Source organism: Pecten maximus, chromosome 6 (assembly GCF_902652985.1).
Source record: "Pecten maximus chromosome 6, xPecMax1.1, whole genome shotgun sequence".
Taxonomy (NCBI): Eukaryota; Metazoa; Mollusca; class Bivalvia; order Pectinida; family Pectinidae; genus Pecten; species Pecten maximus.
In genome coordinates this window covers 41,838,033-41,853,561 of record NC_047020.1, presented here as the reverse complement: position 1 = coordinate 41,853,561, position 15,529 = coordinate 41,838,033, and the positions used below count along the sequence as shown (strand labels likewise).

The following is a 15,529-nucleotide window of genomic DNA, read 5'->3' as shown; positions in this document are numbered from 1 at the left end:
CATTTTGTACTTACAGTATCCAGAAACGTGATATATCTGATATACACGTCTCTGCAGTATCCCAGCCCGGGGTTGAGAAAACGGGGATATTTTTTATGTTATGAAATCACGATCTATATAGATACCAGCAATACTACATATGTATTGTGTTGTAAATGTACGGTACATATACACTCCAAATTATGTTTTAGTTTTTAAATCCTAGCTTGATGAGTACCACAAATGTTTACCGGGAAATCGAGAAAACAAAACACTGTAACATTTAACGATATTTTGCCCCCTTGGTGTTTGTCTTATTGATAGCAATATTGTGATTGGCGCGCGAGCGAGTAAATCCCCCTCGGCTTTCGATTGACTTTGAAGTAAGTCTTTAATGATTAATATAACAATAACCACTTCTGTCTGTTTATGTTCCCATTGAACACTATACACCTGGCATATCGTAACACTACCATCACAAAGAATCCTGGATCTCGTAACAACTAAACTAGTATCATGAAATCTGATACGTATATATCCTGATATACACAAGTCTCTGATGAAATGTAACTAAACAGTTTGAACATCCTTTCGTAATATTCCGAGGTGGCATATTGGACAGAAAATATGTTATCGGTACTAGTGTATCGAGTGTGCTGACTTCACGTACATGTACACTTATAATATGTATAAGAGCCACGATATACTTCTTACAATTTGACAGTTTGAGTGTGAGTAGAGTTTTAAAGTAATTTTTTTCCGAATGTTAAATAAACAAAGAGTTGTCATGGTATCATTATGAAAACTTGACGAAGCCATATGATCATGACCGCCTTTTTACTACCGGACGCTAATTATATAATTAATATATTAACCCATGAATCCAGACACAACCGCGACTCTATCACACGCCTCGGTTACTTCAATGTACAGGCAGATACAATGTACGTATATTGTATATTTACATAGATTTGCACAGATTACGAGATATTGATTCATATTAATTTCTGGTAAACTAAAAAAAAAAAAAAATATTTTGACGTATTACCAGAAACGCGTATAAGGGATAAGTAACATCGCTATTTACCCGTACAACTGGTGCATAGCTCCTTTTATTCGTGACCAGTCAAGCATATCCCTTATCGAGAGCACTTTGTCCCATATCACACACGCGAGCACAGGTAAATCGGTCTTTGCTCATGAGGGTATCACTTCGGGGCAAATAGAGAGCTATTTATATCTGTTATATATGTTTCTGGTATTACAAATTGTAGCACCTTTTCATTAAAAATTTTGATTTGTTCACAAGTTAAAGGAAATGTGTACAATTAAAAAAAAATTAAGAACACAAACGATACATTTTCGTTAGCGCGGCATGCATCAATAACTAGTTAAATATCGTTTTGATACAATACTGAAAACTAACTAATAAATATTTACATTTGCGCTGCATTGTCGCTATATGAACCAACTAAAGTCTGATTCGGTTCACGAGACTATGAACCTAAACAAGTATTAAAATGAACGTGCGATGAAAGTAAATAAAAAATGGCTTAGCTGATAATAATTTTCTGGTTACGGGTGCTGATGATTCTATAAGATATAAGTAAAAAGAGTATTTTATTTATTTTTAAATTATTTTTGCGGATGTAATACAATGTGAAGATATGTGACACGTTTCCCTCTGATGCGTTGATTGACACTCACTGCACCATTTGTGGGCGTGGTTTTAGAATCATGGATTGTGATTGGTTCGTAGCGTTGGCAGTATTACTCGTGTTAGCGATCAAATGTTTAAAACATATGGTTACACAATTCAAATCAATACCATTTGCTTACCCTTGAATCAATATACAAATTCTTTATTACATTTACATGTACATGTATATAAAGCATTAGAGTTTGTACTGCAAGACGAGGTTCAGGCGTTTTGTACGGCGTGATGCGATGGAGACGGTACGACAACTCTATGAGTTAGTGCTTGTTTCGAAAACACCAGAAATATTTTGTCTAAATTGATAATCATCCCACGTACTGATGCCTTACTAGGTATACTTGTGATAATTGAAGTCCGTGGGATTAATAGCAGGACACGAGTTCGTTGCCAATTAATGAAAATTACGTATGAATTCATGATCATTCAGCCAATCTACGGATATACAGTATTTTACGTTTTCTCAAAATCCGAAGGAGCATATTAATGAATTGTTACATGGTAAAACAATCAGTACAGATAAAGGTGAAAGGTCGCAAAACTCTGACCACGAACCCCGAGTTGAAACACGGGGCGTACTTATTCCCCTACACTCGAGTGACACTCGCAACCCTGAGGGCGAAAGAGAACCATAACACCTGACGCGTACTGTAGATCGTTTTAACATAATATTGGTAAATACATATTATTGTATGATTTGTCAAAAATAAAAACACACAAAAGAACATTTTTCTAATCTTGTCGTGGTGGTCGTATTTCTTCCACTACAATCCAAAATCTTCAGGCAGAGTCTCGCTGTACATGTCTTGCATTCATAAAATCTGTGGATTTTGTATGGAAATCCTGATGTATCACAGCGGGTGCGAATCTGTGCCAGATTTGCTGGGACATGCTGCTGCGGTAAAGGCGTCATCCAAACGTGCGGTCGATGATGATTTTGAAGGCTTGCCTGGTGCTGAAGGAATCACCTGATCTTTCGACTTGCACATAAAAAAGATGAATATTCCCAGGCAAATGCTCGCAACGATGAATACAACTCCCAACACTGCGCCACAAATCACCCAGATAGCTGTAATGATAAAGTTATTAATATTAATAAAAATCTACCAAGCTGATATAGCGAACTAACAAATTTGCAAAATGATTCTATTGCGTTTCACTTTACATCATATAATAATATATTTCATTTCAAAAGTTTCTCGATGTATGTTTTAGATGATGATGAGTACAGGTCGTCTGCGTGAAACTCTCAAATGCAGACCCAAACAGGTGGGTTTTAACATCCTTCGTAACTATGGCCAGTTTTTCGACTTCGTTGTAGCTGATGCCAAACCGTTTCACTATGTGATTGTATCCACCTAGCCACAGCACCTGCTACCGTAATTCACGATACGATAGTAGGAGCGCATAACATGGATTATATCTCAAATCGTAGAGATCGTGAAGGCCAATAGTGAGTGACAAGTTCCTGTAAATATTCTGGAGCTGTTCCATTTATTGCCATGTATGTGTACATCAAAATGTTGTACTGTGGCCTGAAACGCACAAGTAGTCAATGCAATGAATAAAGCACTGTTCCGATGTACCCACTCTTTCGAGTACGGATAACCAATCGTACTGTAGAGTTCTGAACACCATGCAGGTGGCTAATCAGTGTATCAGATACACCAAGGAGCAAATGCGTGACACAGTCAAATGGAGAAATAACAAGCGAAGTAGCCTATGTATTGTATACATCCTTGGTGATGAACTGCCGATTAATCCACTGTTTCTTATATGGTGGTTACAGGAACTTGGAATAGTGTTTACTCATATTACCATGTTTAGTTATCACAATGTTATCAACATCTTGTACTTCCTCGGTAATTTCAATAATTTAGGCACAAACATTTAGCTGAAAACATATCACTTTTGTCTTTTTCTGAGTATATAGAAATACATCCATGTATTGATGTCATTTAGACAGGCTTCTAGACTAGCGGCTTTTGTGTCGAGCTGTTCTGTGGTCTGAAAACCATGAAGATTTGTGTTGTGTCGACGTAACAATGAAATAACAAAATCCAATTGTTTAGGCTCGTTATATAATGACTGGTTGATATTTTCGTATTAAACAACAGAAAATCAAAGAAACTGGATGCACTACAAATAAAATGCAAGGTGATTTTTTTCAAAATAATCGAGTACAATAATTAATATGTTATTGATCGTTTCAAGAAAATTGCGTAATAGTATGAACGAAGTTCCTATATCATTTCTATATATGAGTCATTCTTTGTTTGTTTGGGTGAATTTTGTGTGAAATTATGAAGAAAAGCAGCTTTCAACTATAGAACTTACCGCTTTCATCCTTAATCTGTTTATATTTAAGTTTGAATCCCCTCTTTTTCAGATAATTGTGACTCCCGTGACCAATGAACACAATGTACATGTCTCGACCGGAACTTAAACGGGATATGCCTGAGGAGGTTCCACAAAATTTCCCGAGGGAAGCCGCTCCACTGCTCGGTCCTATTCAGTTTACATGTGCAAAATCGTAAAATTAAATTACACAAAGTATTACATATATTTCAAATTTGAATAAGCTACATAACCATTGAATTGCAAAGCTTTTTTTATCATTTTTATCAAAAAAGAAAACTGGCTTTACAAAAAGGACAGGATATTTGTACATTTCACAACAAGTTTAGAGTGAACTACATTAGAGATTAATTAATAAGACTACAGCCTACAGTTCTTCAATGCCTTTAGGTATTCAAAGCTTAAAATAGACCACAATGACCTCAATTGATTTGATTTCAAAAATATTTCACCGTCATCTTCTTGCATCCTCATACATTAGACATAGATAAAAACATAGCAGATGCACTAATAAAATCTTGTAAATCTTAATGACACATCTAGAACACAAGCATCATAGAATATCGACGTAATAAAACAAAATCGTACATTTATCTCAAAATCGATAAAAGAGGGTACATAAAAATAAAAACATGGTGATCCTGAAACGTACATTGCGAATAACACCAGATGCTCTTGAAAGATAAACGTATTCTGTTTAATCGACAGCATCCGCCTTACTAATATTAGTCAAACCCAACTTGAGTCACATTTTCGAAATGAAAACTTCGGCTGTGAAAGTTGAACCATGAAGAATTTCGACAATTAAAGAACACGTTTTACTTTCTTTCGTAAATTAAATAATTCCAACTGGGATCATCAACCTTCATATCTCAAAATCTTGAGTAAATAAAATTTTCCGTCAGTAGTTATGTTCTTTTAACTATGTAAAACAAATTCTATATCCATTACCCTTAGTTTATTTAGATAAAATACTTACCATCAAATATTTGTATGCTGTCAAAATAACAGCTCGTGTGAGCGTTCATATCCACATCTATCTCAACTTGGATTATGTTCATGGGATCCTTTGTTTCGATATAACATGCCTCAAACAGATAGCTACAATGACCAATGCAAAATGCACTCATGAAACATCAATTTAATTCAGAAAGATAACTTTATGTTCTAACTATATCATCGAACTTGCAACACAATGACAATGTTTCGAAAAGTATGCATATAAACAATGGAGTAATTATTTTATATATTTAACCCTACCCCTTACCCAATCATAGTATGCTCATAGCACAACTTAAAGTTCGCAAGGAGACAATTGTATTTCTTTTGCGTTAACCAGGCCTCAAAATCACGATTTACGTCGCCTAATCACCTAGCCAGAAGTATCACCAGCTTATACCACTGCACACTATCAACATTCTGAAAAGAACGTTCCAATGGTGCAGTTATGGTCGGCCAGATACCCTGACATGATCATTGTGACAAGTCATATATCAGATGTTATGAATATATGTATCGTAATGTATATACATACATACATAATACTGTAGATGCGAATCGTAACTATTTTACAGGTATTTAACAAAGTGCGTTAACCAATTCAAATCTTTAACATTTGGATCAACACATGATTGAATAATGAGATTTCTACCACAATACCCTGTGTTATTCAACTCTCAGACCATCAGTTAATCATTACAGCTGTTGATTAACAATCAGTTTATACCACACGTGGTATAAACTCTGTACGCATTTTGATTGGCTAACACGGTGAGATTTGACCCAAGCTGCCATTGTTATTGACGTCATCAATAATCTAATGATGTCACATCACCGGGTCCCGGACGTCACCGGTACACTTTATTTGCGAAATTGTACTTGACCACGTTTCCCTTTGATTCAAGCCGATATTTTTGTGGTAGAAACAGGTCACACGACTCGAAATTGTTGGATATGGAATTTATTTCACACTCGTAAGTTATTGTTTAAAAGTTGCAAAAAACACTCGCTAAAGCTCGTGTCTTTGTAACTTTTAAAAAATAACTTACTCGTGTGAAATAAATTCCATATCCAACAACCACTCGTTGTGTAACCTCTATATATCATAGCAATACAACTGACGAAAGAGACAGTTTTAAGACTCGTGTTGTGACTCGGTCTCGAACTCGCGATCTTGGGCTATCAGCTTGAATATCGCAGGGATTATCATGTATTTTATAGAAAAATGCAACTTTAGACAACATGGCATCAACCCTCCCAAACCTCTGTCATGATTGCGTATTAATTGAAGACTTCTTACCTTGAACTCGCCATCAAGTTGCTGAACCCGGGTGTTTCTATGACTTGTTGAGTGTCAGTCGCAATAAGATCTGTGCCCTCGTGGCAAGTGTGGCCTTTGGGTAAGAAAATCAGAAAGGGGATTTCCGAAAACTTTTAAAAACAACTAAAACGTTAATGTTCCTTCCATCTTCAATCATACATGTACGTATTGTTATCAATAGTCTATTATGCTATGTACGTTTATTATACTGTATAACTTGTATAAATTGTGCTTCGTGTAGAGTTGGTTGAGTATTCAAATGTCTTTCGAAACTAGTTTAAAACAAGGCCCTTTCTTGGCCATTATAGTTAACTCTTAATGTCATTTTAGAAAAGGGAAGCACATTGCTGTTTCAAAATCTGTCTATGGTATTAGGTTATAAAGAAATACAAATACATTAACAAATGCGGTTCGACACTAGTTTGACTGCAAGTAGAAAATATTTTTCGTCAAAAGTGCTCGTTATATAGAACACAGATTGACTAAAAAAGAAAATGAAAACAAAACTGGAGTCTATTAGTGGTACAGTGGGTTGAATAGCATAATATTTGGTCAAGTTATAACGTATTCTCTTTTAATATTATATCTAAGCTGGGATATATTCCTTGAAAAGGCCTGTATAAACCACGAGGTCTTTCTGTGAGTATTTACCCCAAAGTAAGACCCCTATCGCCTTGTCTGCTTTCATTCACGCGAAGAAAATTGATCAATATCAGTTGTTATAACTTGTGTCGAGATTGTGTTATTTTTACATTTTCACTTTTGTATCAGATGATGAGTTGACTATATCCGATAACGTCTTATTCGGTTCAATAACGAATCGCACTCTGCGAAAGTGATAAAGCATCAAATTGGACGCTCGTGCGAGTGTTTTGGGACGTCGTGCAATTTCAGCCAATCAGATTTGTCAATATAGCGAGTTATAACTGTGTTGACGGTTTTCGTGAACTTGTGGTGAATAATATCAAATAAGATGCGACTTAAATGGAATGTGATTATACCATAACCAATTTGTGCTCTGGTCATAAAACTGAAATGTAATTAAATAGTTATGGTTCTTTTTTTCTATATTTATATCGATATGATGACTTTTGGAGCTGATATAACGAGTATCAAACTCGGACTCCGGCCACGGTCGAGGATTTTAATTTTCGTTCCGTAAATCGTTATTGGTTTTCTGTAGATTATGTTCCTTTGATCCCTAAGTTAGATTACTTCGCCCAGATTCTAACTGCAACTCCGTGTTAAATAAATAACATTGTATAGATCGTATATTAACGCAAAAGACTTGTTTACGACGATCTGTTTTTGTTTGTTTTGTTTTGTTTTGTTGATTTTTTTGTTGTTTTTTGTATTGTTTTTTATGCTGCTAATTTTATACCATTTGAATAAAATAAATTAGATACTTACCGAAAACTCCCGTCACCAAAACCAATATATACTTAAAATCAGTCATGACTCCGACACTGGAATTAAAAATCAAAACATATCTTTCATCAATAAACTACTTATACATGAGCAAGTGCTCAATGTCCTTGATAATTCATTAATTGGATAAAAATACTGTTGATAATAAGTCATTCATCGAAAATAATGCTATTATCAATAATTTGTGGAGTAAATTAACAGGTTTATCTGGCCATACAATTTCTCAAAATCATCAATGATTTACTGCAGATGCCAATTGTTCCTTTTATATTGCTACGTGGTGATAGGATATGGTAGGAAATAATAAAAGTGAATAGTATTACACAAATATGGCTTAAAGTGAGACATTTCAATTAACAAAGAGTTCTTGTTGTAACGGGAAACAATTACAGCAGTACCCCAAATTGCAACCACATATAACAATTCTCATTAAAATTACTCTATGACTACATTTTGACCATTCATGGCATCCATATGGTTGCTATGACAAGGAAACAAGGAAACCAGCGCGCTTGAATTTTGAAATTCCTTTTACCCTTGGGTGCCCATTTTCATCGAAATCGAACAATATCCATTCAGAATCCTCCGTGTGGTCGCTATGACAACGAAACCCACACAGTTTAAACCGCAGTTCCTTTATACACCTTATAGCAGCTACAACGAAATCGTACAATATGTAATTTTGACCAATCAGAAGCCGCCGTGTTGATGCTATGACACTCGCAGTTCCCTAATGCCCCTTATGGCAATTTTTATCGACATTGAACAGTACATGTATCTTGCCGACAGATTTAAGGAAATAGCTGTCATTTGCCTATACAGTATATGACAAGTGAGGTTACAAAAACGACCGGTTTTCCATGATGCATTTATACAGCAGATTTCATCAAAATCGTTTGATCATGTTGATTGACCGATCAGAAAATAAGATGTCAGTTGCACATACAACCTCTGACCATGAAAAAGTTTCATTAATCTCAATAAAATGGATTTTGATAAATGGTGCGCACAAAATTATTACGGAATTAGAATAATAATAATAATAAAAAGAAACCGGAGGAAAACACAAATCCCACATTTCTTTTGGGTGACATCTTAATTAGGAAAAAAACAATAACAATAAGTTCCATGACTTTAACCTTAGTACGAGGTGACAGAATAATTCACCCATTTTCATAAAATTAAGAATTAGAGTTAGATAGCTGTTAACAATTTTCGCTACCCAAGGTTTATGATAACGTTATACTCCACGAACCCTTAGCAGATATAGTCGTCGACGTCAGTTCTGGCCCTCTAGCGGAGATTCGAGTGTACTTCATCGGTGATAAATACAAACACACATGGATAGTCGTGTTATTTTGATGAGATATGCGATCAGTGACTTATATTTATTGATCTAACACTGCGAATGTTTTCCCCAAGATTGTGCGTCTCTGTATTTAGGTAAAATGACATGACATAGTCGACAAGGTAGCTTTGTAGTTGGCGCGTTGAATTTGGTTTATTCCGAAACCAAGCCTGAATGTAAAACGCGATTTGATTGGGTGCCCTTGGATTCTGGGGCATGACGGCTTAAACACGACTATATCTACCAAGGGTTCTTGGAGTGTAACGTAATCAGAAGCCTTGGCTAGCGAAGATGGCTGTTAACAGGACAAACAAATAATTTGTGGATATTGACGACGTTTTCAGAAATGCGCATCTTTTACCTCAAACTCAGCGATTTAACAATTGTTTTTAAAAACATTTTTATCAGAGCATTTGTGATGTTGGGAATGTCTACCTATATGTCATATTTGTGTGATATCATTTGCATCCACCATTTGGATTCCAAGGTCAAAATAGAATTAGTGTTGGTAAATATATCAATTAAAATCAGGTCAAAGCAATGCCCCTGATTCTCCGCTTTAGACACTTGTGAACATAACAACATGTTTATGTGTGTATATGATACAAATGAGGTAATTATGTCCATTTAAACATGCATTTTCCACATCGTTTGTTGAAGTTTACAAACAGCTTATACAAATGTATATCAATAGAAGGGAGTATGGTTAGCTATGGTACATACGAAGAATTGATCAATTTTGTTTAATTCCGCATTAGTAGTAATGTGTGAGCTATATATCACTAATAACAATGGATTTGCTATTTAAATGGCACTTATCATATTAGCTATCAACGTACTCACAAACACACACATGTCGTGTCACCATATGGATTCCAAGGTCAAAATATTAATGTTAGTAAATATGACAACTAAAATCAGGACAAAACAATGCCCCTGATTTTCCACTTTAGACACTTGTGAGCATAACAAAATGTTGTTGTGTGTAGATGATATAAATGAGCTAATTATGTCCCCTTAAACATGCATTTGTCACATGGTTTGTTGAATTTTACAAACAGCTTATACAAATGCATGTCAGTAGTAGGGCCTATGGTTAGCTATGGTACATACGAAGCATTGAACATTTTGTTTAATTCCACATAAGAAGTAATTTGTTAGCTAGATATCATTAATAACACTGGATTTGCTATTTAGATGGTACTTATAATATAAGCTATCAACGTATTCACAAACACACCCATGTCGATATTAATACCAACAATTAAACTACAAAGCCTGTCGTTGACTTAACATTTACTTCCCGGTAAATATTTGATCAATTTGAAATCAACATGCTTAATTAATAAATTGTGTTACTCACCAAATAAATGTGAAGTGTTGAAGCCCGATGGTAAACAGTCTCAGACCAACTAAAATATCAGGTATTGAGTCCAACAAAGTACGTACCACACCAAAAAACCCTTTACAGACAGATACAACACACTGCATATGTGATCATTCTGATAAAGCATTTAAATAGACCGTATTTAAATGCCTTTGTGACAGTCGTTTACAAATGCATTAGTTATTACACACTGTGCATTTTTTTCTTAAACAAATGATTTAATTGCATATCATAGCAAATCCAATCAGCCATAGCGTCGTAATTCCATTGTTTGTTTGTCGTTGTTATTTTCTTTCCCCCTCTATCTATTTCTAAATTAGACAATTTTGTTCTTTGTTTGTTTGTTTTATCCCTATATATTCCTAACTTAAACAATACTTGGTAGCAATATTGCCGTGTAGGCATGGTCAAAATTTGTTCTGGCTCATAATATGATCCCAGTATCCCAACTTTTTATGGGTTGAACATCCAGCGCTACCTAGATCTTTGTAAAGATCTTTGGTCTTGTTGTAAAAAGTATGGACATACAAAAAACAAAACAAAAACAAAAACCAACTAAAAAAACAACAAAAAACAAAAAACAAAAACCGCAACAGTTTTTTTCCTACAGAAAGTTGAATACATGGTAATATTTGAATGTAGAACTGAACACGATGGAATATGCCAACACATCTGCGCTTTGGAACACTTTATAGTATTTACATATATGTAGTAGATGTAGCCCCTGTAAATGATCAACCTGTTGAGTATTGATCTTTTTCCCCCGCCTGTGAGCGATTATTGCTACCGAGTAAAGTAGGGAATTGGACATCTTTGCATTTTTTTTAATTCCCTTAAAATCAAACGGAATTAATACGTACTTTTTTCTGTTGCACAAACCTCTTGCTAATTCCCGTAGCAATAGCACTTACCAGGTCTGGTTGATAAGTTGTGAGCCTCGTATTGAAGGAGGTACTCAATGATGTTATTTTTAAGTCCCATTATTCTCTGACTGTATAGGGCCGTGTACCCAAGGACTGGTCTCATAGTTAATATCGACGAGGTAGCACTCTTAAGATAAACAAGACAAGCGGCGTTTGCAAAATTGACAAAATCGGTTAGGGTCAGGGTAAGGGTGAAACGGTTTATTATTGCCATAGCTCCCATTCTCGATTGTGGCTTTAATGTTGGTTGAGCATCCACCTTATTCGCCTGATCTCGCTCAATCAGACTTCCATCTATTTCTAAAACTGAAAACAGCTATTTCAGGCACCCGAACCCTAAAACTAACATGCAGAGGATGACTTTCTGAACAGCCAAGTAAATGAGTCCTATGAAAGGCGCACTGAGGCCCTTAAACACATCTTTATAGATACTGAAGGGGATTATGTTGAAAATTAATCAAACATCCGGCAAAATTCAAATTCTTCAATATGAGGCTCACAACTTACCAATCAGCCCTTGTATCATGATCGCTACACATCTTTGTACAAATATTCATGAATATATTTAATTGCAGGCAAATGCAAAAACGGACTCATAACCAGTACGCAGACTGTTTTGATTCTTTTTTAATAGCCATGCTTCATAAACGTTCAATGGAATGTTATCTAGGCTAAGCACATTTTACAAGTTTGAATAAACACGTAACACTTGGAGACCAATACAGAGTCAAGATATTCCATAAACGGAATTTCTGTAGTCTTTTTATAAATCAACATCATGTAGATGTCAATTTCGGCCATGCTGTAGTGCTACAATACTATGCTTTATTGTCGTAATTGGACCGAAACGACTTGATTCTGTTACTCCTCGGGTAATACCTGGTCAATTCTGTGATAGTCCATCTTCGAATATCGAAGACAACTCGTACAAGTTTTACACCTTCGCCTACATATGCTGCCCTGGTCAATTGTCTGATGAAAGTGACTGTTTACATATATTACTTGTCATCAAAACGTTACGTATATGTATTCATTATAATATATGTAATAAAATCCTTACATAGTCACATAAACGTAAGGTAGGATAGGTTGTTTATTGATAATCAGGCGCGTAGCCAGACCTAAATGAAAGTTGAAGCCCGGTCGGGCAAAATGTCCGACGGAAGGACGTAGGGCTTCCTACAGAATGCCCCATCGTAAGGGGGAGGGGGTTACGGGGGTATCCCCCTGTTTTTTGTATTTCTAGATAGACAGAGGTGATTAACATATTTTACAAGAAACATATTAGCACAAAACATATTCCGTGAAAGTCATGGCTTATAATCTGTAATACATTGTAAATTATGTAATGATGTTGATTGAAAATATATATCGTGTACATATTCAGGTGATAAATCATGCAAATGTCATATACATGTATATGGAAACTAAGGTGTGTTTTAATAGACGATGGATTGATAGCTTTTATAAATAATACACAAACATGGTCACCACTGGGTCTATATCTACAAAATCGCAACACACATGCAACAATGTCAGAGAGGCATTCGTTCTCATGTACGAGGGCTGATTGATATGTTGTGAGCCCCATATTGTATTATTTTTCAACAAAATTCCCTTCAGTATCTATACACTTTTGCCAGCGGTGTTTAAGGGCCTCAATGCCACTTTTAGAACTCTTGGCTCATCAGAAAGAACCACCCACTGCATGCATGACGTAATCATCAGACTGGAAGTGGGTGTCTGAAATAGCTTTTTTCAGTTTTGGAAATAGATGAAAGTCTGATGGAGCGAGATCAGGTGAATAAGGCGGATGCTCAATCAATTTAAAGCCAAAATCGTAAATGGCAGCCATGGCAATAACAGACCTGTGCAATATTTTCCCGTAACTGCTTCAGAAGTGAAGCGTAGTATGTGTCATTGATTGTTTGTTCCTTTTGGAGTTACTATATACGCAAAATACCATTCGCATCCCAGAAAACCGAGGCCATAACCTTCCCAGCTGATACATGTAGAACAGTCTTTGCCTTCATTGGCGGGGAAGAGCCAGGGTGCTTCCATTGTTTCGATTGTTGTTTGGCCTCTAGGGTAAAATGATGAACACATGTCATCCATAGTGACACATCTCTAAAGAAAGTTGATTGGAAATCATCCACAGGTATTTCAACATTTTCATATCATATTATTAAAACTATATTTATTTGAAAATTATCTAATGCAAAAAAAAGTTATCTTAACAAATGATGTGGAAGCCCGGGCGTACGCCTGGCCTCGCGCCTGATAATGATCACCTAATAAGTGTCATTTAGAAACTGGGTTAAGTAAACAGCAGGTCCATTTGCCTTCACAGTAAGAAAAGTTTTTTTTTTTTTTTTTTTTTATATATATTTTTCACATTTTTATTTATATGTTATTTTGGGTCAAATACCAACAATCATTACATATATGAAGAGTAATATTTTCCATTGATTTATTTTTTTAATTTTGTTTAATGTTTTCATTTTTCGTTTCGTTTGATTTCGTTTCGTTTGATTTCGTTTGTTTTCGTTTCGCACTGTACAGGTACCCACCAAACGCTCCAATTCGATTAAGTATATGACAAGGGGAATTACCACACGTCCTTCTGTTTTCAAAGCTTGGGTCGAAGAGAGCGCATCGCGTCTCCCTCCACAAGAAAGTCCACACAAGGGGAGGTAACTCTTCCGAGATTCCCAACAGTAATACTCACCTGTGTTTTGACAGTTTCGGTTATTACATAATCCCTTTTGCGGTATGTTAGTACAGCTAATTAAGGCGGTTACAAAACCATATCGAGCTTCAATTCAGCAACCAATCAGGAACGAACATCAAACTTAGTGTCTCGGCCATCATTCTGCATATGCAATGCATAACTGATAGATTGAGCCTGTGTTCGTTTGCCAATTAACTATCGAGGGATGGTGCCAATGTCGGGTGCTTGTCAGTTAGCTTATAATTATACCGACCTACTGGGACATCCGTTGGAACTTGTCAACCTCAGCCGTTCCAACTCCCTTTTCGCCGTCATCAATGGTACATATGTATATACATGTAGGGAATGCCCTCCAAGACAATTCATTAATCTGCTAAATATCGATCATTTCCCCACCTGTTACTGATTATTGCAGCGAAGTTTGACAGGAAGGGTATTTTTACCTTTTTTTTAATAAATCATGTTTAACGTGTACTTGTTATGTACACAAACCGTCTATTAATAAATATATATGGTTATCATGGAGGAAACAATATAACGTTTCCGCCTGAGAGGGCAGAAAGGCCAGCGGCAAAGTCTTGTTTTTTTGTTTTTTGTTTTTTATTTTGGTTATTTTTTTATTTGTTATACATTCACTTTCGCAAGGACAGATTTCTTTTTTTCATGTGCTATTTTTATATATATATATATATATATTCATATATAGAGATAAATCAGATATATAGATATATATATAGATATATAAGATATAGAGATTAATCAGATATAGAGATAAATCAGATATAGAGATAAATCAGATATATAGATAAATCAGATATAGAGATGAATCAGATATAGAGATAAATCGGAGAATTCGAACGCTACACTCCTTTGCTTAGATACATATATATACTGTCAATCACCAAACAAATTGCAAACAAGAAGTGAGCTGTGTTTTTTACATTTTATTTTAGATATGAACGACACACGTGCAATGAAATAATGTTCATAACAACAACAACAATGTTTTACGTGGATTTGGGCTATACCTAAAAACAACAAGGTATGGGAGATCAACATTTGGTGTGACTTAGTTCATTGTGACCAATTAGCGTTACCACGGCGTAATTGTTTTAGCAGATCTTGAAGATTATTTATTTTTTATACACATTCTTACAATTGATCATTCAAGTAATCTTTTATGAAGTGCCGATATAAATTCCAAAATATGAACGTATTGTCATGTATTAATAAAATAAATATCGTTAATTACAATTTAAAACCATATTTATTTGTTTCCCTGAAGCATTATGATGATGAATAACATGATGAGTCATGTATTATTATCAGAGAAATAAAAAT

At 35.3% G+C, this 15,529-nt stretch overlaps 1 protein-coding gene across 1 annotated transcript; it reads right to left on the bottom strand.

The window, feature by feature from the left end:
• Positions 1–1,125: 1,125 nt before the first annotated feature.
• Positions 1,126–10,605, bottom strand: LOC117329819 (tolloid-like protein 2). The gene is made up of 6 exons (XM_033887974.1): positions 10,511–10,605; positions 7,782–7,837; positions 6,351–6,444; positions 5,031–5,152; positions 4,031–4,201; positions 1,126–2,762 (listed from the first exon to the last, which is right to left on the bottom strand). Exons 2-6 carry the CDS (start codon positions 7,825–7,827, stop codon positions 2,545–2,547), a joined length of 651 nt encoding a protein of 216 aa, XP_033743865.1. The 5' UTR covers positions 7,828–7,837; positions 10,511–10,605; the 3' UTR covers positions 1,126–2,544.
• Between the last annotated feature and the right edge of the window lie 4,924 nt (positions 10,606–15,529).